The sequence below is a fragment of the Melozone crissalis genome, unplaced genomic scaffold (assembly GCF_028551555.1).
Source record: "Melozone crissalis strain CALT ecotype California unplaced genomic scaffold, PUWL_Pcris_2 ptg000005l_1, whole genome shotgun sequence".
Lineage (NCBI taxonomy): Eukaryota > Metazoa > Chordata > Aves > Passeriformes > Passerellidae > Melozone > Melozone crissalis.
The window spans coordinates 53,596,591-53,622,863 of NW_026535783.1; the positions used below are offsets into that span (position 1 = coordinate 53,596,591).

The 26,273-nt window shown below is 36.6% G+C and overlaps 1 protein-coding gene across 2 annotated transcripts in view; it reads right to left on the minus strand.

The window, feature by feature from the left end:
• Positions 1-200: 200 nt before the first annotated feature.
• Positions 201-26,273, minus strand: part of PIK3R1 (phosphoinositide-3-kinase regulatory subunit 1) — a 57,161-nt gene continuing 31,088 nt past the window's right edge. Inside the window, exons 3-16 of one of the 2 annotated variants that reach the window (XM_054284153.1) lie at positions 23,995-24,087; positions 22,579-22,653; positions 19,650-19,781; positions 18,566-18,767; positions 18,290-18,369; positions 8,252-8,354; positions 7,483-7,581; positions 7,176-7,356; positions 6,593-6,718; positions 5,458-5,600; positions 5,018-5,194; positions 4,852-4,920; positions 2,356-2,526; positions 201-1,899 (exon numbers count right to left, since the gene is read on the minus strand). In XM_054284153.1, coding sequence (XP_054140128.1) covers positions 1,710-1,899; positions 2,356-2,526; positions 4,852-4,920; positions 5,018-5,194; positions 5,458-5,600; positions 6,593-6,718; positions 7,176-7,356; positions 7,483-7,581; positions 8,252-8,354; positions 18,290-18,369; positions 18,566-18,767; positions 19,650-19,781; positions 22,579-22,653; positions 23,995-24,087 — 1,841 coding nt within the window. In that variant the 3' untranslated portion in view covers positions 201-1,709. Of the gene's footprint in view, positions 1,900-2,355; positions 2,527-4,851; positions 4,921-5,017; positions 5,195-5,457; positions 5,601-6,592; positions 6,719-7,175; positions 7,357-7,482; positions 7,582-8,251; positions 8,355-9,737; positions 10,392-18,289; positions 18,370-18,565; positions 18,768-19,649; positions 19,782-22,578; positions 22,654-23,994; positions 24,088-26,273 lie in introns of those variants that run through there. The other variant, XM_054284162.1, reaches the window with a different exon arrangement.

A 26,273-nucleotide genomic window follows, 5' to 3' on the forward strand; every position in this document is an offset into this window, starting at 1 on the left:
TGAATCATGATTTTGTCTCTGGTGCCCTAAAATTAAGGAAGTGTTCACTTTGATACTGCCTCAGCCTACAGACTTTTGAAAATACATATCATAGCCTAATCATTTTAAAAAAAGATATTTTCCAGTCTTAATTAGTTCTATATTGTATCCAAATGTTCTCTGTAGAGGTGGAATTTTTTTTTTCCACAATACTAATACAAAAAATAAACCTAGGCAACAGATTGGAGAAACTTCCTTCATGTGAAATGAAAATACCTTTAGAGCCTGACAAAAATTCTGTCACAGGAGGTCAAGAAGTCATTTATTTACTGTGAAGGTGGATTCATTCTGAGATCCAAACTATCTACACTCTACACTGCAGTAGCAAAATATCCCCATTTATTTCTGCAGTCACTATCAAAGAAGGATACACTATTTTCCTTGTCTTCCATATATAAGACAATCATTATAGAAGTCCAAAATGCTTCAAGAAGCAAATGTAGCATGGTACCGTATTCTAAAGATATCTCTGAAACAGTATTGTTGGACTCAGTGATATTTTGTAATGTTCATATAATTTTATTGAACTAAGCAGCTTTGAAGCTTATCAGGCACTGCCCAACAAAGTATTTAGTCAAAAAAATTTATGAACTTTTTAAACTTTGAGCTAGTAGCTCAATATTCTATACAATGAAAATTGTCAAATATTCCACAGTTTAAATTTTCAAGCCAACTCTTGCTGGCTCCCTGTACATTAAAACAAAACAAAACAAAACAAACAAGAAAATTATTAACAAAAAGTAATCGCCAGGAAGAATATCCTTAGGGAAAGGAAATAAAAAAAAAAAAAGAAGATAAAAAAACCAAGAAAAACAAGCTTAATCTGCAGATATGCTTGAGAGAAGACTACAGCCTAAAGAAAATTCAGTATTGCATAGCATAGTCTAAAAACTTAGCTTTGAGCAAACAGAAAAGGAAAAAACGAAGCAGTTTGGTATTGACAGTTTCCATCAATGACAGTTAGTCATCCAGTACTATGTACATTATTATACACTGTATACCATTGAAAATCCTGTTTTCTTCAGTCTTAAATATATTCTTAAAACAGGATTTTTAATCATCTAAACAAAACACTTCCTGGCACTTTGCTATTACAATTACTCTGAGCAACATACTGTAACTGAAGTCCTTTTAAAGTGTCCCTTAGAAATGAAAGTGCCACTCTGCTACATATCATTCACCAGAAACCAAAACAGAACCACAAGGCTGTATGTCTGGATCCACTGAGTGCAGCAACACCATTCCAAGTCAGATTATGACCACGAAATTCCAATAACTGAATGACACAGACCTCTTATACCTTGTGTCTGCATAATCCAATGTTCTAGCTGGTAAAGCTTCAGAAGTGGTCGTAAACAAGCACCATGCTTAAAGGCCTCTATGTCCCTGCAGGGAGATCAGGTTTGGATTTTTCTCTTGTGTTTTTCTTTTATAATTACAAAAAAAAAAAAAAAAAGCACTTTAGATTACAAACATACATTCACAGCATAACACTGTGATCTCTCCCACTGCAGTTGTGAAGGAAATCTTTAGTTCCATCTGAAGACAAATAGCTTTGATACTACAAATTCTTGAGTAAAGCTGAAAGGAGCCTTTTCTCTCCAGAGGCCTCAACGTTGCCAAATAATTCCTTTAAAAAAACCAACAAACAACCCAGAGTATCAGGATCTTCATCGCCTCTGCTGTGCATATACTGGGTAGGCTAGCGTGACATTGAGAGAGTCATTGTGCTGCACAAGTGACGTGTGTTGGTAATGTAGCACCAGTTCTTTGAGCGAGTTGTACAAGTTATATGGCTCTGCAAATCCATACCCAGTAGGTGTTTTGTTTATCACACAGTGCTTTACTTCACCATCCACCCTAAAAAAAATCAAAACAAAACCAAACAATTTTTAGTTTTTGAGTACAGTAAAATTAAGATAGAAAATAAGGTATTAGCAATACATCTTAAGATCCTAGTCAGTACATAGAATTCCTCTGTTTTGTGGTGGGATAATGGTAAAAACGCATGTTTAGTCCAAATTTGTGAATGTCATCCTAGCTTAGGGAGGAAGGAGATAGGCAGGACTTAGCAGCTGCACAGAAAGGAGAGCACACATATTTTGGTTTCCTCTCTGAGTGAGGCTCCTCTGTGGGAGTGGCACAGGTTGGAGCTGTGTAGGAAATGGAGCAGCAATAAGAATGCTCAGGAGTCCCTGAGCTGCTACTAAGCCAAAAGGTCCAAGAGGAATTGTGCATATGAAAGTGACCATCTGCCCCCAGCTGAAGGTAGCCCCTTGCATGTGGGTTTTATCATTCACAAGTTAGGGTACATACACAACAGAGCAGGCATAGCAGCCTTGTTTGCTGCTCTCTCGAACAAGGAATGTTCCATCTCGTTTTCCCCGCAGCAGATTTTCAGCTTGGCTTCTATTGATATTTCCCACATTCCATGTTCTCTCGTCATGATGGGGCAAGTCTTCATCATCTTCTACCATAGAGTATTGGCTGTTGGAAAGAAAAAATATGTTTGTGAAACACAGAACAAAGTCCACTAATTAAGTAATCTTTATTCAGTATTACAGTGGTTAGCAGTACCTCCCAGGCAAAACTGGGGATTTAAACTAAGTAATACTGCACCATTTAAACCACTGGATAAAAGTAAAATATAAGCTCTGTTTCTTCTTTCTTTGAAACATAAATTTTAGGAAGAATACAAAAAGATGATGTGTTATTTTTCAGAATATGCTGTGAGCACTTTAGTACTTCTATCATTGCTCACTGTTTTGGTAAATAGCAAGCCCAACAAAATCAGTACTCTCTGAGTCAGCTTCATTTCCAAAGATCAGAACACTTGGTCAGCAGTGAAAAATCATGCAATGTATCAACTGCAGCTGCTCCTAGAGAACCTCTGAGCAGTTGCACAGGGAGGCATTAATTATTTATAGGGGAATGGCTTTGTGAAAAGGTGCAAGAAAACAGAGTGCTTTCTCTCTCCCTCTCTCTCTCTTCTCCGCCCCTCCTGCCCCTTATAAGGAGATTGTGAAAATAGCATGCAATACATGCTTCTCTACTAAATCAGCCACCAACTATAAAGCTGATTCAGAGTTACAGAGAACCTTCTGAGCTAGAGCCACCATGAAAAAAGAGGGATCTAGTTCAGCTGTGTGGGTATCACCTTGGAATTCTGCAGTTGCAGAGCTCCCCAATCCCACAGTCTGCAGTGGCTGGCCCTGCCTCTCCTGTTCAGCTTGCAGTAAGTCTGTGTTAGGCTAATGCATTCATTCTCTCTGTAATAGGCTTTTAATTAGTTTTTCTTGGTCTAAGAAAAGATAACTTCTCACTCATCCATGGTTCTGTTTTTCTGAAGATTCTCAAAGTAGTCTACAGAAACCAGCAATCGCACAATTCTATTTTTCATAAAGAGAAAAGGTTCTTTTTGTTTCAGATAACATTATCTCCAGGTCCCTTATCCCATCCCTCTTTTGACCTGCATGACATTCACATACATTCAGTAGTAGCTCTGTTTTCAAATAGCATTTAGAGAAAGGAATTCTTGTTTTCATCCTGCTTATTATATTGGGGAATTTTTTTCTGCACTACAACTTCAGAAGAAAAGCCATATTCTAAAAGTTTAATTTTTCAGCAGTTATCAGACTTGCCAGCAAGGAGTATCAGAGTGAGAGAAAATTAAGATTTTCTTCAAACAGTTTGATTACTATTTTGATGCTACATTAAACTGACAGAGTGTTCTTTGTCTACTGTTTAAGTGATAGGAAAACTAGTGGGAACAGGTGCCTACCTATTTTACAATATCTAATCTTTGCTAAGACTGAGAAACCAACATGGCTTTAAAATGTGTATGTCATTTTATCTCCTGCTACTACCACAGTGATAAGAACAATTTCCAGGATAACAGTAAGAATTTCTTTATTAACAATAAACCAAGCCAAATGAAAATAGATTTGGACAAGGCCAGAATGCAAGGCAGAATGCACTACAGTCATTGTCAGTCTGCTGCTTTCATATTATATTCAATCAGGCAACATAAAAGGGATGCATAAGAAACTACATAGGCAGAAAACGTTGATACAACTACTACTGAGACAATTTTGATTTTTCTATTTGTTCATTTTTCACTGTTACTGTGCTTCAGATATTACTTTGTGTCTTGCTTTTGTTTAAATTTGGCGTATGTTTACACAACCCAAGCACTTTTTGCCTTTTTTTTTCCCAGGAATGAAATGAAATGTATTCATCAGCCTAGCCTCTGTCAGAACCTACAGTAAACTAAACTGAAAGGGCAGAATACTACCCTGCCATTTTCCAGAAAAACAAATCAGACCACAAAACTACAGGATATTCTTCAGCACATACAAATTTTTCATCTCCAACCGCAATGTGACACAATGATGTGGGTACCCCTATACTGGATAACATCATGGGACCCACAGATGAGATTTGGAAAAAGCCTGCTTATGCCTAAGAGACCTTCTGAATAATTTATCCATCCATATGACATCTCTCTAAAATACTAAGACTTTATGAACTTAACTTTGCTGGGAAGATAAAAGACATAGGTTACATTTCAGTGCTTTGCTACAGTAACTTGAATATGCACTTAGCTGAAAAAAGGATGAGAGCAGAGGGTGAGACAGTATCCTTTCTAATACTTGCATTATGTAGGCTGTCATGTCTTAATAGTATGCATTGTTACTGAAGACCTAGGCTTGAGATTTACTCTTTGTGGTCCAAGACTTAAATATGCCTTATCTCACTTCTGTATTTAGGTGATTTGAACAACCAGAAATATCTAAATCTTTCAATACTTACTCTTCTGCATTTTCATTTCCAAGCCATTCATTTAGCTTCTTTTGCCGAACGCCTTTTTGAGTCAGCCACCTGGACAATAATTGCAAATGAAATTAATTTTTAGTCACAAAAGTTGGAAACCATTAAAAACCAAACAACTTAAAATTTTTTAATTCATGGTACTCACATCAAGTACTGATCTCTTGTCTTCCTCAGCTGTATGAGGTCCGGCTTAATGCTGTTCATACGCTTGTCTATCTCTCTATATTCAGCTGCTTGCTTTTTTAAGTCTTCTTCTAATCTACGCCTGCTGTCCACAATTTCACTTATCCGAGACTTCAGTTTTTCATAGTTGTGCATGATCCTAGATGGAACAATGTGGCAGGTTACACTCTGATTTCATAACTTTATAGTCTGCTATTTAGGGGTGTAGACTCCTAAGAGAACAGATTCTTTCTCTAGATATAGTTATACATTTTGCCAGTTCATGTCTACCCTATTCGAGGCTTCTTTGCTTACAGCTGAACAATTTAAAACTTGCCATCTTGCTTCAATTTTAGGCAGACCTATACTTGGCATTGTTTTTTCAAAAATCATACAATTTGGGACTCAAAATCAAATACTGACCTTTGTATTTCTTTTTCATTTCCTTCCCGTTTAAATTTTTCAATGTATTCCTTACTGTATCTTTCCTGTGTTTGGCACTGCTCTTCAAATATTTTTATTGTTTCATTAAATGCCTCAATGGCTGTTCTTTTCATTTGAATTTCCTGAAAATAAAATAATTGTTATTGCAGTTGTTATCAGATAAAGGGGAAGATTTATTGGCTTGTATCACAGAAACACTTCAGGATATTGTAGAAGAATTTCATCTCAATATCCCTTCACCAAAACATATTTTGCCTGCTGAACCTCATGGCATAGAGACAACAGGCCTGTGCAAAAGGTTACCGTGATAAGATTTCCATGATGAGGTTTATCAAGAAATAGAACTGCTAAAAAAAGAATCACCTACAATCTTTGCTTTGTATAAATAAATTGATGCTTAGAACCTTATGGCAGGGCACTTTGCCCTTTGTATGAACTCAAGTCATTAGAGGCACACCTGGCTTTCTGAATTAAAGGCAGCCTTGACAGGTTTCGGGAGGTTATCTGGTTTACCCTCCTGCCCCTACATACCTAGTTGGTAGCCAGGTCTTAAGTAATAGTTCAAATTGGCAACAATTCTCCAACTTTCTTCAATTCTTTTTAGGTGTATTTCCTGCACACTTTTAAGAAGCAGTCCTGATTCTGGGACTTTAAAACTGGACTTTCAGTGGCACTTCAAGGCATGGCTAAAAATTGATTAAGCTGAAAGAGGCAGCTTTTCATTCCTGCATTTTGTCTACACATGTCATCTCTTTATCCTGTATAGGTAAACCAGACCCTTCAAAAACTCAAAACAAAATGCAATGCTTCCCTGGAAATGTGCCTTGAAAACTGTAAATCAGCTTGATGAGGTCAGTATGCAGAAGTGGTGTAAATAAAGACATTTATGTACTTGCTTTGGATGGAGCTGTCAGACTTGGGCAGAGGGTGGCTTAGTTTACAGGTGGTGGCTGTTCAAACATGAGTAAGCAATTGCACTGTTCTGAGCAAGCACATCAGGGCAATGCAGTGGTGGTGGAAGAGAGTAGTAGGAAGATGACAATACAAATTCACAGTAATATTCTTCAAAATCTGCAAAGTTTTCCATTCTCCCTTTGGTTCAAATCCAGCTCACCTGAGATGTTCTTGTGTAGTCTTCATAGAGTCTGTCATATTCTCTGCTTTTTTCTTGGAACTGGGTATTATATTCATGTAATTTCTTTCCTACTGCTTCAATGCTATCCTCTTTTACAACTTGATCCTGGAATGATGAACAGAAAGAAAGATATTCTGTAAGGAAACAATTATATTGCCCAGCTTTTCTGGATAAAACTGCTTAAAAATGCTTAGATAATTACACGGAAATGTGACTCCTCTTTCACCAATATGGAGATACACTAAATGCATAATATGCAAATGAGATATTAATTACAAAAAGGAATTTTGCATTGCAAGTGTTTAGCTTTATGCTGAAAATTACATATTTCACCACTGAGTGGGATAATTATTAAGATGTTTATTTCCTAACAGTGCATCTGCATTATTTAAACTTTTAAATATTTACATGCAAAGCATGGAATTGATTTTAAACAAAAATATCAGGTTTTGTACCCACATGATTTTTTTGAACAGTAACAGCTGAAGTTTTTCATGTTTGGCAAGTTTGGCAATAATTTCTCTGTTTTTAAGTGAAATGCAAATAAAATAAACTAAATTACCTGCTGGTACTTAGATACTGGATAGAGTAATTTTACATCCAGTTTAGGATTATACTGGGCTAGAGATTCATTCCGGTAGTGGTTTATTAGCTCGACCACAGAGTTGAATGTTAATGGGTCAGAGAAGCCATATTTTCCATCTCGGTGAAAAATTTTGATTAATTTGTTATTTCCTCCTTTCCTGCAAATAAAGTATATTGAAAAGTTAGGCATGCTTCAAGTACTATTTCCTAAAGAATACTCTGCATTAAGAGCAGTTGTTGCATTTTACTATCAAGTATTACAGACCCAGTGTAACTAGTCTTACCTCAGTGTCAGTGTGTAGTCCCCATGCATTTTGGTTGAAGCATCTCGTACCAAAAAGGTACCATCAGCTGTGTCTCTAAGCTTCTCATTCACTTCTTCTCTAAAATGAAAGCAAAAGTAACCAACATTTCAATCAGTTCTCACACACTTATTCTTCCACAGTGCTCTAAATTCAAAATCAAATGTTTTGAAGTAAGTGTGTTTTAGGAGCCTTCTATGTCTCCATATTAATATATTACCTTATTTAACATTTAGAGAGCAAGTGGGATAAAAAATGGCATACTCTGTGCTCTCACTACTGGACAAAATTATTATTCATACAAAGCTCTTTCTGCTTGTTCATACAAGCCTATGCAAGTGGAGCAGTCAGTGCTGGTCTAATATAGCTATATATAGTACAGATAAAAATGTTGCTAATATATGGCACTTGTTAGTCTGACTTGCTGACTATAGTGCCTACAGCTGAGGTTCTGAATGAAAGACAGGAACAAAATTCTTTCTTAGTGCAATCTTTTCATGCTAGTATTTCATATAAGTCTTAAAGTAATAGAAAAATCATTTTGCATACTACATTCTTAGTGACTGCCAGTAACTTTTTAGTCATATTTGGAATAAAACCAACTGTAATATGTTTATGGTGGAAACTATAATAAAATTGCTCTTAAAACTGTGAATTTTCTATACTCAAAGCCTAATACATATACAAAGAATAGCACAGCAAAAACAGCACAAAGCTAAAGATAAGAAATACATGTCTTGAGGTGATTTACCTTGAGATATCCCCCCAGTACCATTCAGCGTCTTGTAATGACATGTTGTTATTCATGCTATTGTTAGTTACGGTATTAGGTTTCGGTGGCTTAGGAGGCAGTGCTGCAAATGAAAGGGGGCAGAAAAGTTGTAACTCACTGAAAACATTACCATATATTCCTTGAAATTACACATTATTACATAAATTTTAAAATTCTATGAGTGCATTAAAAAAAGAACTGTTTACCAAATAGAGTTGTCCATCATTAACAGAATTTAAAAGACACTACAGGAATCAAGAAATTTGAAAACAAAATAACTCAAAATAAAGTTTTACTGTTTCAAAAAATGATGCTATCTTGCAATAATATTTTAAGGAAAATATAACACCATACTCAACTCCTGCCTCTGTGAAGAAAGCATTTGAGAAAAAAAAAATCTGAAGTTTGTTTTTACCCTCTTTCACTATCTTTGGGTGAACACAAGTAATAAAACATGCCACTTTTTTTTTTTTATCCTTCTATGTAATGATCTTAGAGGAATGCTGCTGTTTTCTTACCTAGAAGCTGAGTAATAAAAGATGCAAACCCATAGCAATATACTGTAGAAGAAGCATCAGGGTTTTGAAATCCTCAGCATTCTGTGCAATGATTTTCAAGAAAACCAAAAAAAACCAAACTCAACAGTTTAAGAAACCCATCTGTGACCCAAATATCCGTTGTGTTAATCTTAGTATCCCACAGAATAAATTGTGTTCCAAATGCCAGGACTGATTGAAAAAACACCCCCCCCTTTTTTCAATGTCAAAGCTGCATATGTATACCAGTGGGTGCCAGAGAAGATACTGCAGCACTGACTTAGTAACAAGAGGGACTACACTGGAATCAGGATTAAAAATCAACTCAGCTCTTTCAGTTCTCCAGTAAGTACAACATTCCTGTCCTGTATATTATGACCAGGCTGAAAAGACAATGTTTTTAAAGTTGCAAGGAATATCAGGATCGTGTAATACTTTCATATTATATGAAAAAATGATGCTACAACAGGCATTCAATTAGTATTGCTAGATTTTAAAAATGTTTTTTCCTTAAACAATCCAAGCCAATGATTTGGAATTACTGTTTCAGGAAATATGAGTGTTACTACAGCATCTCCTTTTAGGCACAGTGTGGAACAGAGAGAGCAAAAATAGTAATGAAAGAAATACAATTTTTACATTATAAAATAGCAGGACTAAAACTACATCTGACATAATAAAATCAAAACAGAAACAGGTCAATTCAGTAAAAATTCAATTAAGTAAGCAATCAGATATTTTAACATGTTAAGATTCTAATTACTACAACCATGCACTAATTCACAATTTTATTCTAATTTATGAAAAAAGGAAACCTATTTGTATCAATAACAAAGTAAAGAAATCCTACATATCCAGTAAGAATTTTTCAGCAGCTATTGTAAAGACCAAAATTAATTAAGTCTTCTATAATAAGACTGCAGTTTTACCTGGTGGATCCATTTCTATGTAAAACATCAAGTCTGTGCCATAATTTATATCTGTCTTAGGATATTCTATATCCAGTTCTTCCATATTCCAAACAGTATTGTACATTTGTATGAGTTTCACTGAGTAAGCTCAGATACAAGAAAAGAGTCAGGCTGTCTTTGTAATGGTGTCTTGGAATTCATTTTAAAACCTATAAGGGGCTGCACTGTAACCTATTACATCATAATCCTCAGCCAATCATGTCAAAATAATGTCAGCAAACCACTCCTGCTTTCTCATTTTTTTCCACATTAATCTTAAAACATTTTCAGTTTTGGGAAGAATCTCTATTTAGCAGAATTGCAATATAAAGCTGGTATTACATGCAAAAGGAGCAAGTGGACTCTCCTTGCCCATATTCCTGGCTCATTTTCCTGACTTTGCAGCATGGTACAGTCCAATCCTGGCAGGATGACAAAAGGCTGATATGCTGCAGCACGTAGCTCATAGACACAGGCGCACACAACACTCACACACAGGGCAGCTCCCTTCAGAAGCAGGTTGGTCACATCTCAGGTGCATTCTCCTGCTTAAATGCCTGAAGCTTGCCATTCAAAAATATTTTAAAAGATTCTATAACTACTGCACATATTAGAGATGCATTAGAGAAGAGCATGACTGTGTGTGTATATCCATTACACACTCATTTTACACAAACACACAGAAAGATGTATATATCCACATAATGAAGTATGGATTATGTTTTTAAACTCTCCATACTTCTACTATTTTTATGGGCACATAGGTCTGATAGAGTTTATATTATGATATAAATGTGCTTACTGAAGAGATGCCTTCCTCTCTTGCTATTCAAATCAATCTATATTAATTAATTTTGAAATCCAAACCCCAAATACTGTAATCTTACATTCAGCTGATTCACTCAAACAATGGAAGAAAGTTGTAACTGAGCAAAATCTTCAAAAATGGTTTGCTGTACATGAAAAAGGCTGTAAGGACAAAACAAGATTTAGTCTGCCTTTTCACACAGTTTCTCTGCCCTATTCTCATTGATATATTTATCAAGTTAATTGTTTTTAAAAGCAAGAGTCTCTTGTCAGTGTCTCCTCTGCCCCTTGTCAGTGTCTCCTTTGCCCCTTTATGTCAGCAGCATCCTCCAACCATTTAGAAATATTCTATCTTAACTCTCCTCATCACTGACCATAACTCTCTCTGACCACTTGGAAGAAACATGGACAGAATAGACTATTAACTTCAGAGCAGAATGCTGTGTAACGCAATATACTTGCTATAATCTATGGCGGGAGAAAACCAGAGACAAAAAACAACTACAACGAAAACTAGCTGTAGCAACTACCTGTGCCATACACCTTAAGAAATTGTGGAACAGCTGAACTGTGCTCTATCTCACATAAAAAAAAATTAACACAATTTGTATGATTTCCAAATATTTCACCCCTGCCCCCGCCCCCCCCTCACCCCCCCACTGTCTGTGCCTCTGAGCAGGTTACCCCTTACAGACAAGCATCAGCATACAAGAGCATGTCTGGAGTACAAACATACACAAAAAGATGCAAGCTAGTTTGCTTTGTACATTAAGAAGCTTCATTTTGAAGTAGACTCTCCCCTTCCTATTGAGGTAGATAAACTCCAAAGATTCTTTCAATTTCCAAAATGAGAATCACCCCAGACACAAGTCTAAATGCTAAACTTTGGGGTTTAACCCACCTGCTGCCCAAACAATTAACTTGCCAAGGTAATTATTTAAATTAACTTACAAAGATTTCCTACAAAAACTGCATTGTTGTTTTTAGGTCTCATATGGGAGCAGTAATTTTTTTTTATTCCATTGAATAAAGACTTCCAGGAAAAATTACTTCCCTAGAGTTTCACTGGTGGCCAAATCTAGGACTGAACAAACTTGTATAATCAGGTTAGTGCTCAGTTCAGACTAGCCTAGCCTGCAGGCAAGAAAAGACAGAGGAGGCAGATAGGCTATTACCCATTTCATATATAACCTGGAGAGGTACTGAAGTACTAGACTTGAATTCATCTTTCTCTAAAACTTTAAAAACTCTACCTGGTAATCAGTTGCAGTATAATACTTCCACAAGATGATGAAAAAACCACAGAAATTCAAAATCACTTACTTTGTAAATTATGCATCGCAAATGATCACTCTTGTAAAACAGTTGAAAATACAATCCAATATTGGTTTCCTCTTATAAAAATCTTGCTTAAAAATAAACCCGAAAATCTTCATTTACTAGGAAGCTTCTCTGAAGCAATGAAGAAAAAGCAATTGCTCTGCTTTCCAACCAATATTCCATAAAACCCCCTAGTAGAGTTGTAATTGGAACTGAGAAAAGCCAAGCCTTCTCTCTCAACTGCTTAAACCTCTGTGCTGTGCAGAAGGTATCCACTTACTCTGGTTCATCATTAAAAGTGAACCTGACTTCAGTACTGTGAAAGAAAAAAAAGAAACCACCACCCTCAGTAGCTTGCACGTCCCTCTCAGATAAAGATCTCAGTTTCATGATTAACTTGGGTAGGTTCAAATATTTGCTGAGCCAGGAATTTCAGCTGGGGGATGGGAGCCATATTCAAAGTAAAAGTTGTCATCAACTAACAAGTGGCCAATGCAGAGCTAACTTTCTCATTTTAGCTAAGTAAATGAGAAGACCATTGTAAGAAGTCTTAAAATAGTCCCTATCACTGGCTGCTGCATGCAGCACTGAAGATGAGAAAAGCACCATGAACAGCCAAATACAGGAAGTGGCTACTGCAGAAAAAAATAAAATAAAAATTTTCATTGAAAAGAGCTGCATCTGTAGAAGCAGCCTTGTGCAAGCAAAATAGCCTGCTTGCAAGCACAGCATCCCTTTGTACATGCTCACGCTGGATCATAAATATAGGTGCTCCTTCAAGACCCTTAGTCTGAGGCTGTGAGACTGTTTATCAATTTCCAATATACTAAAAATATTAAAAAAAAAAAAATCTGTCTGTATCCATGGTGGTTTCCAGTACATCCGGATTGTTCATTTCCTGGGCAGGCAGGTGGGAAAAGGAATGGTACAAAAAGGGAGGAGCTTAGGTTAAATCTGTTTTCCTTGCCTTAGTGTTTGGTGGAGATCAAAATTGCTAAAGGAACAGAGCAGCAATTAAAGAGCCCACAGATGTTATCTTCTTTGCCAGTTAAACTTCCAAAAGGAAATAAATTCAAAGTAAAAGGAGAAGTAGACACATTAAGAAAAGGAGAAGAGAGGACTAATATTTTCCTCTCCCTTCTTGCAAACAGTGAGAATTTCTAACAAAAACACTGAGAATTTCTTTGAGATCTGCTTGTTGCTCCTCAAGGCAGTCAAATAGTATTGAAAAGTTTTTGCCTTCTTCATACTTCACATACCAAAATCCTCCTACACTATGAAACACCACTTGTACCTAATAATGAAATCCCAAATACCTGCAGTACATTTATGTTTTGCACTTGATTGATTAGCTTCTCCTATAACAATCCCTTGCTTCCCTACTTTTAGCCTCTGCCTACTCGAACAATTATCAGTTCTAAATATAATTTAAATCTGCAGAGTCATAAAGGTACAGCCTACTTCAAGTGGAGATGGAAACCTGTGTTTCTGAACTAATTTAGCTTCAGACTGTACTTAATATACTTCTTTACTGCTAAAATTACAGAAGGATTTGAGAACATTTCTTTGGTTTTAGGACCACAATACAGATGTATATAGTCAGAAGAGAAAAGACAATGCAAACTTCATTCACTTTTTATGTCTAAAAAAGCACAAATACCCACACAGAGATAATGAGTTCATCATTATCCTGCAGGAGAGATACAAGTGTCTTGTCAGAAAGAGATACTGACATGCACACACCTGTACTTTCCTTGATATATTGCCAGGACTTTTCTTTTTATCTAAATTTCAAAAAATTGAGTGGTGTCCATTTAATTTGCAGCCTGCTATTCCTTGCAGTCATATTCACAGTGTTCCTCTATTAACACAGCACATTTTTTTTTCTAAAATATTATGTCTGAAGCAGGAAAAGAACTTAGCAGTTTTGACACGCTTCCACATGTTTTGCACACGCATACCTGCACAAGGACATAACAATCTGTAAAAACACTAATAATGTTGTACATATTGTTTCACTTTTATAAAATTCCTGCAATTAGTTATTGAGAAACATAAAGCACTGGCTTGTGTGAAACCTTAAACCAAGGATACAGCATTCCAAAGCACGGTGGTTAGCCAAGCACTGTGGTTTCCGTTAGGTCGGGGATAAAGCCTGGCTTTTATTAGCTTAGAAGGGGAGCCCTCTGCTGGGTAGGACACGGATGCACACGGTCCCCGCGGCCGCCCTGGGCACCGCATCCGCTGTCCCTGGCACTCGCAGCCCTCTGCCCGCTCCAAACCCCACTCGGCCCTGCTGGCAGTCCAGCCAAGACTCTGACACGATGCAGATAAGTTCTGACAACTGATAGCATTCCTACACATTTGTTTATTTCCCCAGGACATTACTGACAGGACTGTGGTCTTAGGCTAATGCCTGTATCAACAGGCATTGTACCTTTGAGGACGAATCAAATTCCAGGAGGCACTGTTTCAGCCTTTACATTGCCCTGCTTTAGCTATTATGCCACCACTCTTGTGAATATTTTTTGTAGCCAAAAGCAAAGTTCTGCACTTTGGTGAAGCTACCACGACTTTCATCTCATCCCCAACAAGTGAGCAGTTACATGTAAGGCAGCCTTATTACCTCACTCATTCTTGCATATGATGCTCTGAGTAATAAAAACTGCTTCTTCAGGCTGCAGTATTTCAGTCTGAGCTGTTATTTACCATGTCACATACAAGCCTGGGAAACAGGAATAAACTGGGATAGACAGCCCAGACAAAGCAGCTCAGCTCTAGTCAGTGCACAGCTGTTGGAGGCTTTGATTCATTGATACAAGGCAGCTCTTTGCTGTAGCTCCTCTTCTGCTCTTCACCAGCAGTGCTATGAGCTCCCCACATCCCCTTGCTCTCTCGTCAAATCCCACTTCCTCCTTGCCTTCCTTAAACAGATATTATTCTCACACACTCCAGCTCCAGAAAGGACTCCTATCTCTCTAAACTCCCCACCAAAAATTACTTCCCAACTTTCCCTGTGTGGCCTGCTTTCACAGCTACAAGTGTTAAACAGACCCTGTTGCTCTGAGCACTTACTACACCTACTATGGGCAGTCTTGGGATCTTCATCCAGGGCAAGTCACCTCCACAAAGAAAAACCAGGAGCCTCTAAGATCCTTGACAATTAACTGAAAAACTACCCCAGTCTTCTATACTACAAATATAGCCTATTTATTGTCACAAGTCTGTATGATGTGTGAGATTCTGTGAGACCTGAGCAGCACTATTTGCTAAAATATATGTTACAATTAAGATATTTTCTTCTAATAGTACTGTTTTGGATAGCACACTTAGAGGCTTGTACTTTGTTTCTCACTGTGCCCTTTAAAGTCTGTGCAGCTGTACATCAAGCTGGGATGTTTAGATGGGATACAAAAATCACCTGCCTTGCCCACCAACACCATCTTTTGTCCTTTTGTACTGACAAACTTGAAGAATGAGACAAGAACCAGAAAACTGATCTAATTTTTTCCAGCCTTTCTCCTGCAACATTACTTTGTCTTCATCTGCTACACAAAAATCTACGATTCTATTAATAAGTATTGTTAACTTTAGTATTCTTTGTAGGACTAAGCACTATTTTAATCCACAAACTAGAATCTATAGTTTGCTGATGAACACCATGACAGGCAAAATACCCCAATCCACATGTTCTGCGGTAAGTCAAGTAATGGTCTAGGAGTAATTATTTTATTCATGTTATGACATCCAAGAAGCACCACTCTAGCTAAAAGACGTCCAACTGAAGATGCCTAATTTAAGATACAGATTTTAAAATGCAGTAAGATGTAAGGTCCAGCTGCTTACTTTCTAGTGTTTTCAGGTAACAAGTATATTAGTGGGTGATGTGGAAAGGAAAAAACCCACAGCTGTGCAAAGATCTGCCTGCTATTCAGATCGGTTATCTCTTAACACCACCTTTAATGTATTTATATACTGCATAAGATACCACTAGAACTTCATGCGCAGCTTGTTTCAGACAGAATGTTCTCATCTTAACAAAATAATTAAGAAGGAAGGAAGCCATCACTCCAGCCCATATGAAGAGAAGAAACCTGGCAGCACTAGCTTCCCTGTTATCACTTAGTTATCATGACGTTATTTTCAATAAGTAAACTTCTTTCTGCTTAAGACCTCTCAAATTCTCCACTTGTAAAGTTCTATTTAAGATTGTAATTCTCAAAATACTTACATGATAAAGAAGGTATATTTTATTGGGATTTTCTTTTTATTAGAGTCTATCTAAACAGTCTTTATGGAAAATCAAGCCACTGAAAGCAGTAATCTTAAAGATGACAATTCTGAAAAACACATCTTAAGAGTGCTTTTTATAGTTCTATGAGAACAATAAAAACAGACCACTCCAGATGTTCAGGTGACTGAATGATATTGGTGTGGAAATGGACTCATGACATAATCCTGCAAACTTACAGAACATATTAATAAGTATTCAACTTTGGAAAATTAGTCAAACTCCTTACAGGCCTGAGGGCAAAGACTAGCTAACCAGCACTACAAAGCCTGAAAATTTGTATCTGAGGTTTTTTTTCCAGCATATTTGTGCATGTGTTTTACTACATGTTCTACTAAAAAACATTCTACCAGACACGACAGACTTAAATGCAGAGGGAAGGAGTTCTATTTTTGTAACAGATCACATGAAAAATCCTAGGACTGTCAAAGTAAACTACTGCATCATGCTATATTAATTAATGCAGAAGTAATATTAAAAATAATCAGGTCTTCCATTATAATTATTAATGTAGTGTCACATCATATAAATCTGGTGGATACAATGGCATTTCTTCAAGCACTCTAATGACGCTCTCAAAATGACTAGATTCCTTGTTCTCTTTAGTTGTTCTAACATCAACACCTTTCACTTTTATACTTTCCTCTCATGAAGCTACTTGGGCAGATAAGCAACCAAGTGATCTCTTAAATGAAACTTCTAAAGTTCTTGCTTTGAAACTGACGAAACTGTTGACCTTACCTTTGTAACCTCCCAACCAGCTTCGAGACATATATATTTACACATTCCAAAGCATTTGCAAACATGTAACTACAAAAAATGCTATTAGCATCAGACTTTTAGAATCTGTTTTGCTTTTTAGGTCTTGCATCATGTGACAAAGACAATAATTCTTTAACAATTAGCAGCTATTTGCTGATTCTTAGTAAAACAGAACTAATACTGTAAGTCTGGACTCTCCTAGTTGTTACAAAGCATTAGGCAGAAAAATACACAGTGGTTCTGGAAATCTCTGTTAACTACTTCACCAAAATTGAACAAAACTAAATAGCAAGCTGAAAACAGAGGTACACAAAACATTAGGGAAAATTTCCTAACTAACAGAACTGGCAAGATCAGAAAAGCCTTTCAAACATAGTATTAGGAACAAAAATTTTAGCCATTTTAAATTAATCTTCATTAGCTGATGAAGAGGATTATACAATGTGCCTACCTGAAATACAGGAAATAAAGTACTTTTCTGCTGTGTTCTAGCTCTTCAGAACTTAAGTAACCCTACAAATCCTACTGCCATGAACTTTATTTTGTCCTTTGACTACAGAGGTGGGAAAGGTATAGGATGTCAAATGTTCTATTTGCCCTTTCCTTTGCTAGATTATTCTCTGTTAATAAGCTGTGAAAGGAATTGCTTTCAGCTAATATGTAAAGTTGTCTGCATTAATAATTTCCTTTGCACATAGTTAGCAACTCTGCCTTGCTTCTACTGAATACTTGATTCAAACCCAGGGATTTTGCATAAATTACAGGTGTGTTTACTATTTGTTGACTTAATTAGATGCTAACTTACAGAAGCAATACAAGTAGGAAGGAACTTTCCTGGATGGGCTCTTAATATTTTTTACGTTATTTATTGATATTGATAAATACATATTTTGTGTATCTGGATTAAAAAATATGTATGTAAATATGTATGTAAATAATGTCTCCGTAGGGTATAGCAGATCTAAGAAAATTTGCCTGGGAGTAAATTGAGAGCTCAATAAAATCCAAGAATTAGCCTCCCCACCACTGTATGACATGCATTCTACTTGTTTACAGGTCTTAAAAAACTCACAAAATCCAACTTGCTGTTTACTGAAAGAGAACAAAAGTCCTAATGCTGTACAAACTATAGGCACTAAAATGATTTTAATGAAAAATCTTCTATTTCTTATAAAACAAACATTACACACCACTATAAAACACACAACTTCTGCTTAGCTCTGTAATTGTGCACTTTTGTTTTGCATGAAGTTTGACTTAAATAGAAAACATTGTAAGCATTTACTGTCATTAAGTTGAATTTTGTTATTTAAGAGAACCTATAACTTTTAAAATTAAAAATATTTTTTACCTGGTACAGGCTGTCTCTCGTTCCATTCACTTGAGATTAAAACCTCTAGGATTTTTACGTGGTGTTCTGTATTATCAGAGCTGCAAGAGATGGATTAGGCAGTAAGAACTAGGAGAAATACAAAAGTTTACTTTAAATTATTAAAACAAAATAGAAAGAATTTACTACAATGCCCTCACATCAGAAATAAGGTCAGAAAATGATTTAATTAATTTTATTTTGCATATAACTAATTCATATTTACAGTACAAAATATGGTAAAGATGACCCACATACCTTGCTATCTGGAATCTGAATAGCAGAGGGCTGAAAATTTCAGCCAGAGACCTTGCATTCAAGAGATTTTTGCTGGAGGCTTGACAAACTCTGAGGAAATGTTTGAGCAAATACTGGAGTGTGAGCCAATACTGAGGAGGTATATTTGGAGATCTGATCAGTTTCTTCAGCAACTGAGCATATTCCTCTGAGCTCTGCACTTCTGCAAGCAAACAGATAAATGGTTCTTGAAACCAGCACAGAAACATTCAAGTAAAATGAAACTATATGTGGCTCCTTTAGAAACACCAATTTTAGAGAAAAAAAAAAATCTGTCCTGCATTAGAACCAAAAGATATCTTTCTTCTTTTAAAAAATGAGAAACGCTCAGAGAAGAGTAAAGAACAAGTATTTAAAAGTCAAATGGAAACAGATATGCATTTTTGTAAAAACCACAACGTGTTCAGAGTGTACTGGTAGAAGTCTGTCTTGTGTTTAGCGTCACACATGATTGGGTAATTCTGAGATGCACTAGATAAGTCTCACAGGTGCTGTTCTAACTTTGAAGGTTACCAGTAACAATATCCTGTCCTGAGATATATAACAGAATACTTGGCCTATGTGCTGAAAGCTTATCAGCTGTACTTGTTTGAAATGACCACTGTAGATGACGAATCTCACATGCATGTATTTCTCACTTCATAATCTGCAACTCCAATGTAACACAGCACTACATGACCTCTAATACATTTACTTTGTCAGCACTGATAAAAAGTTAAAAATTAGCTTTCTGTATACAGTCCTTGATTTTTTCCCCCAGTTCTTCTATAGTGTTTCTACTTACTCAAATGAAGAGAACTGTGTTATTCCTTATATTTTACATTATGTTTGCCTAAATAAGTAACCAAATAATGCAGAATAATGTCTAAAAACAGTTTTCTATGAAACAGTTTTCATGAAAAAGGGTAAAGGTATATTTATGGCTTCTGAGATGCTGCCAGGTTGTGTAGAATTTTTGCTGTTCTGTAACAGCTGAACCACCCGTTATCCAGAATTCTAATAAAAGCCTTTCTGTTTGACATTTGAAATAATGTCATAATCATACCTTGAGATACAGAAATCATGTCACTGTAAACAGCTGCTGGAATGATGGGATTTGGCAGGTCCAGGATATACCTCTTGAGAGCATCTGATAAAGTCTGAACATCAAATGTCTCTAAATCTAATGAAGAGGCATCTAAAGGAAAAGAGCAACATGCTTTTAAGACTTCAGAAAGTGGAAAAAATATACAAGCTCACAACAAGCCAAAATTGCTAACTTACATATGGTTCATGGAGAACAATTCATAAGAACGTAAGACACCAAGAAGTTGTCTTTGAGAAGTTGTCTTTGAGAAGAACAACACACAGAGTTCAACACCATGCCCAGTCCCTTGGCATCTGATGAACCAAATGATTTCCATAACTGTGTGTGGCCTTCTGTTGCTGCATCTTGGCAATGTTATGGAACATCAGAATATTTTTAACAGGTCTCTGTTTTATGTGTAAATATTTTGTGTAAGAAGTAAGTACTAATCAAAGGTTTGGCCAAATGCAGCTTCTATACAGGGAGCTACTTCTATTATGACTAAAAGTTTGATTAACATCTTGGGGATCCAAGTCTGCAAATATTTATGTAAGTAAGTCAAAACAAATATACACGTGCAGAACAGTGTGCTTGGTGTTTTATGCAGCTGTTGAGATTTATCTTGTAAAACCTGATACCCTTCCAGGATAGTTATGACTTGGGATAAGGTTTGGCAGTGTCACATAAAGAACTACTTGTTAGTGTTGGAGCAAAGAATATCAGCAGCAAAAATTAAAATGAGAAAATACAAAAATCCTTATTTAGTGAAAGCAAGGTTAGGGTTCATCCTATAACATGAAACTCTGGCACAGTAAAGTCCTAAGTGTATACAAAAAGATCCTTATTTTATACAAGAATTTGGAGGCATTAATGCTGATCAGCCTTCTATCTAGCTAGAGTCTTGGTAAAATAACTATTGAATCTGTTTGTCTACTTTAAACAAAGGGAACAGGGAGGTAGAAGACTCAAATAAATGGTATGTCTACCAATACTGTGAAATAAGGCAGCCAAGAGGGGGTAATGAGAAACTTAGTGCTCCTCCACCTCCTTTGTTTTCCTCAACAAAGAGCTTGCAGTATGAGCTCAAACCTTCTCAGACACCCAAGAATTTGCATGAGTGAAATGGCATAATAAATGTCTTAAATTATATAAAACTTGCAGTGTGGGAATGATTTCTGCAAGATCAATTATGTGTCAGAGAATCCACAAATTCTTAAAGAAATACCTTTCATTAATTTTGCTGCTTACTGGCTGTTTTTTAATTCATAAGCCAAGTTAAATCATGCATTTTCAGTGTTGACCATTTCTCTGAAGTATGTCCCAAATTACTATAATGAATACATGAGTAAGAATATACTTATTCTGCAACTCTCTGGGTGTAATATCATAAACGGACCTGAACTCTTCCATCTGCTGAGCTGACAAGATGTAAATCAGCTTTGATTTTGGAGCTAGATAGGATTGTGTTAATGCTAACAGCCAGTTATCCAATTAAAAAATGGAGAGTATTTAAACCACTAGCAGAACAGCATACTAATGCAAGTTCATAACTTTGAGACCAAAGCTGACTTTGCTCTCTGAATTAGCATTCTGCTAATTCAAAGACAGCAGGCAGAGGAAATAGATCTGCCTCTATCCCTGTACCTGGATACTCACTGCACCAGCTCTGAGCTGAAGATACTAATGCTATTTTAAAGAGAAGTCAGAGAGAGACACTTTTACTAAAGGGAAAAATTCTATTTCTGTTACTCAAAACTAACAACATTTTAAGTAGGAATACATGTAAACCATGAGTTTTTAATCTCAAGGAGCAGATAAACCTTTCAAAAATTATAGCTCAGTTTAGAGACTTAAGAAAGGATTCAGATAAATAAAGAAATGTAATCATATTGATGCCACCAAAAATCTGGATTTATGCAGACTGAAAAACATAAACACAACACTGAAGAGGTTGCTGCTATCATGCGGCTGCTAGCACCACATGCCTATCTTCTCTCTCTGCTTGTACACTTACAATTCTTCACTCCTACCACAATCAGCATAGGATAGGATGCTCTTTTATTTTGAAAAACAGACAACTCAGAGTATAATTAGCTTTGTTGATGTTTGCAATTATTAAAAATGAGGAGACTAAATCACTGAGTGAGTTTGCTTTTTTTGTCCCTTTGGCAACAAGGCACGTAACCATTTCCATTTTCTACCCCTTGTATTTTTTGCACTCTTTTAGGCAAATGAAAGCTCACATTGCATCCCAGCTTGCCAAGTCGTGGTCAAACTCTCCTCCAACTCTCATACTGAAACAGTGCTGCCATGACAGTATATTCTGTCTTGAAGAAGAAATTAAGAATACCAAAAAAAGAAGAGGAAATATATTTCAGGAAACTTGAACAGGTATGTGGCGTGGTTGCATTTTTACTGTCTGAGAACTCAGCCTACAGTATTAATTCAATTGTCTTTCTTCAGTATCACTCTGTAGCAGGTAGATAATGGGCTGCTATTGACACCCCACCTACTGGACAAAAAAAATGCACCACAGAACTGTATGTAAACAACTGGCCATTTGTTTACAAAATAATAACCTGCAGCCTTTCAGGACTAATCTATCTTTATCTCGATTTTGAACAAAACATCTCGTTTTTCTCAGTACAGCTAAAATGTCAGTCTTTGAACAAGCCACACAACAAGAGATTAAAATAAATATTCTTAGGAAAAAAAGGTGCAGCTGAGCCATGAAAAAAGACAACTTGTAAAAGTGAAAAATACTTTCCATATCAAGAGTAAAAGTTAGAAAACTTCTTTATTTATATATGTCTTTTTAATAGTATATTATTGAGAACCAGCACATATGTGTGAGAGTGGTCTGACCACAAAATCTGTCTAGTGCTTTAAGGAAGAGAACTGTACTTACCACACTCAAAAATTTGTCTTAATTCCACTGCGCTGCTTGAGCCTTGTGCTCCATACAAAGTTGAGTACTCCAGCCCTTCAGAACAAAATCAATAGGACGCGTTCAGGACAGCATTAATATTTTGGTGACTGTTGCCCTGATGCAGCATATTTCTGTTTTGTTCAGTAAGTACTTACAGTATAAACTAGCAACATTCTTTCACCTACCACACTACAGAATGTGATTGCTTTTTTAAGGCTGTAAGACACCTCTTTGTGCACTCAAGCTGCTGTGTCTGCAGAAAGAGATGGCCAAAGAAGATCAGAGATGCTGGCATCATATTCTGTAGAATTGTCCACTGGCCAACTACAAAAGGCCAGGACTAGGAAACAGATTCACACTAGTGTCAGAGAAAGTATCTGTATACATCGCATAATGTGATAAAATAATTCACCTGAATTGTTAGAGAAGACATCAGTAAAGTGTTTTCACATAAAAGATATTGTTTACAACTCTTCTACACCAGTGAAAATAGAGAAGACACAAGGAAAGAGACCATGTGCAGAGCACTGACGATTTAACTCTATCAGTGGTGTCTCCTGAAAGCAGCAGCTCCTTATGCACACTTGTGCTAAATACTGGCCCTCCACGCTGGTATCAGCAAGCTTCTACTCTTTCAGGAAAGGCTTACAGCCTTTTAAAGTGCCAGAGAAGTATGTTAGAACCCATGAGCCCAATGACAGCAGCCTGATTCTCATCAGAATACCACTTTTGCTCTTGTTCCCCAGCTTAAGGCCCTTAAATGAGCAGGACTCACAGAGCTGCTCCTTACCTCACCAGGACTATGAAAGACACATCAGAGGAGATGCCAGGAAGATATAAATAGGGCAAAAGAAGTATGACATTGTAAGAGAAAGAGGAAAGCTTCAAAAGGATGGAGAGACATCAACACAGAAAAGCAGGTGAGGGAAAAAAAACATAAAAATAACACTGTCTGGCTCATTATAGAGCAGCAATAAAGAATTGGCTCCTGAAGAATAAAACCAGTTCCTGAAACCTTTTCATATTTCATTATTTTCTTTTTTCCCCTGCCTTGGGGCAAAACATTACTTTTTTCCCTGTGCCACCAATGCAATGTTATGCTGGCATTTACATAACCAACTAAAGGTGCTTACTCGTTACAATACCAAACCCTTCTCCCTTACTTTCCAATAATGCTTATGTTAATTATTAAATGCCATTTGAGGCAAGCTTTGGTTTTGCTCCTACAGTCCAAAGAGCCTGTAATGAGCAAAAACCTTAACGAAAGTTAAGGAGATTATTTTGGATGTTAAGTAATGTGATGCATTATCAGTTCTAGAAAGAGGACATGCCAGCTCTGGATCCAGTTCTTCACATAAGCAACAGAACATTTTGGAAGATCATTCTTCAGCCTACCTTTCTTTTCAATTGTCTCTACTATCTTGACAAGAATTGGTGGAGCAACATCAGGAGGTGTGAACTGTTCTGTAAGGTCTGGAAGTGAAAAAGCTGTAAAAAAAAAAAAAAAAGAAGAGAAATAAGCCAAGCTGCAGATGAATGCAATTACTTTTATGAAAATCATGACATATAATGCAACTAGTTAATTTTTAATCACAGAACAAACATCCTGGTTGTCAGTGCTGTACAAGAAAACAAGCTCCATACTTAATCAAAAAAATGAATAAAAATTATGACAACTACATTTTTTATAGCATTTTCTTTCAGGAAACTCAGTTCTAGATTCACTCTCCATATTGTCTAGGAAAAGAAAACACAATAAAAGTTTGCAGTCTATGGATGTGCAGAAATACAATGCAAGTAAGGAAAGAAAAAGTCTTTCTGTTTGAGATACTCACATACACTGTGCACCAAGTGAAGGGGTTATTAAACACATAATTGGCTGTGAGTACCTGATCCCCTGGGTAAAACAGACTTAAAAAGGCCTGAAAGAGCAGTAGAAACAAGTATTTCACACTCATACACAAGCTCAGTAACTTGTGTGCATTTCAATTTTCCAGCATTATACTATTAACAGTATAGTTTACTTGAAGCACGAATTTTCTACATGGACTGGTCAGGAATAAATAGCAGTATAATTGGAAAGGGACACTTTGCAGATTCAAACAAAACTGCACACAGGTTTTATACAAAGTCAGCTTTCATGCAATCTGGTTTCTAAATGGAAAGAACACACTCTTAAAGGTATGTTTTGGCTCTGTGAGTAAAGATCTGTCTCTAAATACACAATTTTCTCCAAAAGAATAATTCAAAAGTTTTAGAGTGGTGCTGTTTAACACCTGGAAACAAAAATGTTTACATAAACTACTGCCAGAACCATCTGGCATAGTTTGATGGATTATGATTGATGAACAAAAAATTAATCATTGAAGCAAAAATTGTCATTTGCCTAAGTAATGGTGATCTCTGCTCAATTAAACTCACCATGGACAGAGAGCAATTCTTGAACACACATACACAAAGGTGCCTATAGGGATATGCATAAATATATATACGCACACCCTCCACCTCTATTTTCAGAAGACTGAAACAAAATGATGATGATAACTAAGTAGAAGGAGAAAAAAACCCACAGAAAATTATGAACAGAGAGTTTTTAACTAAAAACTTTGAGATAACAACAACAACAAAAAAAATCAACTGAGAAAGAATATATATCAACTGAGAAAGAGAGAGCAGACAGTTTTGGCTGGTAATTCACCCTGTTTTGAATTACATAACTTCATTAAAATGCAAACAATTTTGCTGTGGTTTAACCCCAGTCAGCAACCAAGTCCCACACAACTGCTCAGGCACTCTCCTCTGGTGGGATAGGGGTGAGAGTCAGAAGGGTAAAAGTGAGAAAAGGTTAGCAGATTGACGTTTAGATAGTTTAACAGGGAAAGCAAAAGCCACATACAAAAGCAACTCAAGCAAATCAAGGTATTAATTCATCCCATTGGCATGCAGATGTTCAGCAATCTCCAGGAGAGCAGGGTTTCATCACTGAGTAATGGCAACTTGGGAAGGCAAACACCATCACTTTGTGCATCTCCCACTTTCTTATTCTTCCCCCAGATTTACTGCTGAGCAGTGCTCTGTGGTACGGAATGTCTCTGTGTCAGTTGTGGTCAGCAGTCCTGACTCTGTCCCTTCTCAACTTCTTGTGCACTCCCTGCCTCCTCACTTGTGAGGTGGGGTCTGAAGCAGAAAAGGCCTTCACACTGTATAAACCCCACTCAGCAATAACTAAAATATCCCTGTACTATTAGCGCTGTCTCCAGTGTGAATCTGAAATGCAGTCCAAGGATAGCTACTATTAAGAAAATTACTTCTACCCCAGTCAAAACCAGCACAAATTTAAAAAACAGTAGGACAGCAAGGAAGGGACAGAAGTTTGGAAGTGTAGAGAGACGAGGAGTGAAATGAAAAGACAATAGTAGTAATACAAGTGAAGCATACTGGCAAAAAGAAGGAAAATTATGGTACCATAATGATGGAAATACTTTCCTAACCCATTCATAACTGATGGTATTAGAAAAACATCTGTTACTCATAACAGTTTAACTTAGGAGGCCTGGAAGATAACCATTCAGGAGTTTAGAAAGAGTTGCCTATGCAGATCTCTGCCCTGCTGATGCTTTTTAATGACTTGAGGAAAATAAGAACAACTCCCACAGATCCAAAGAGCTCTAACA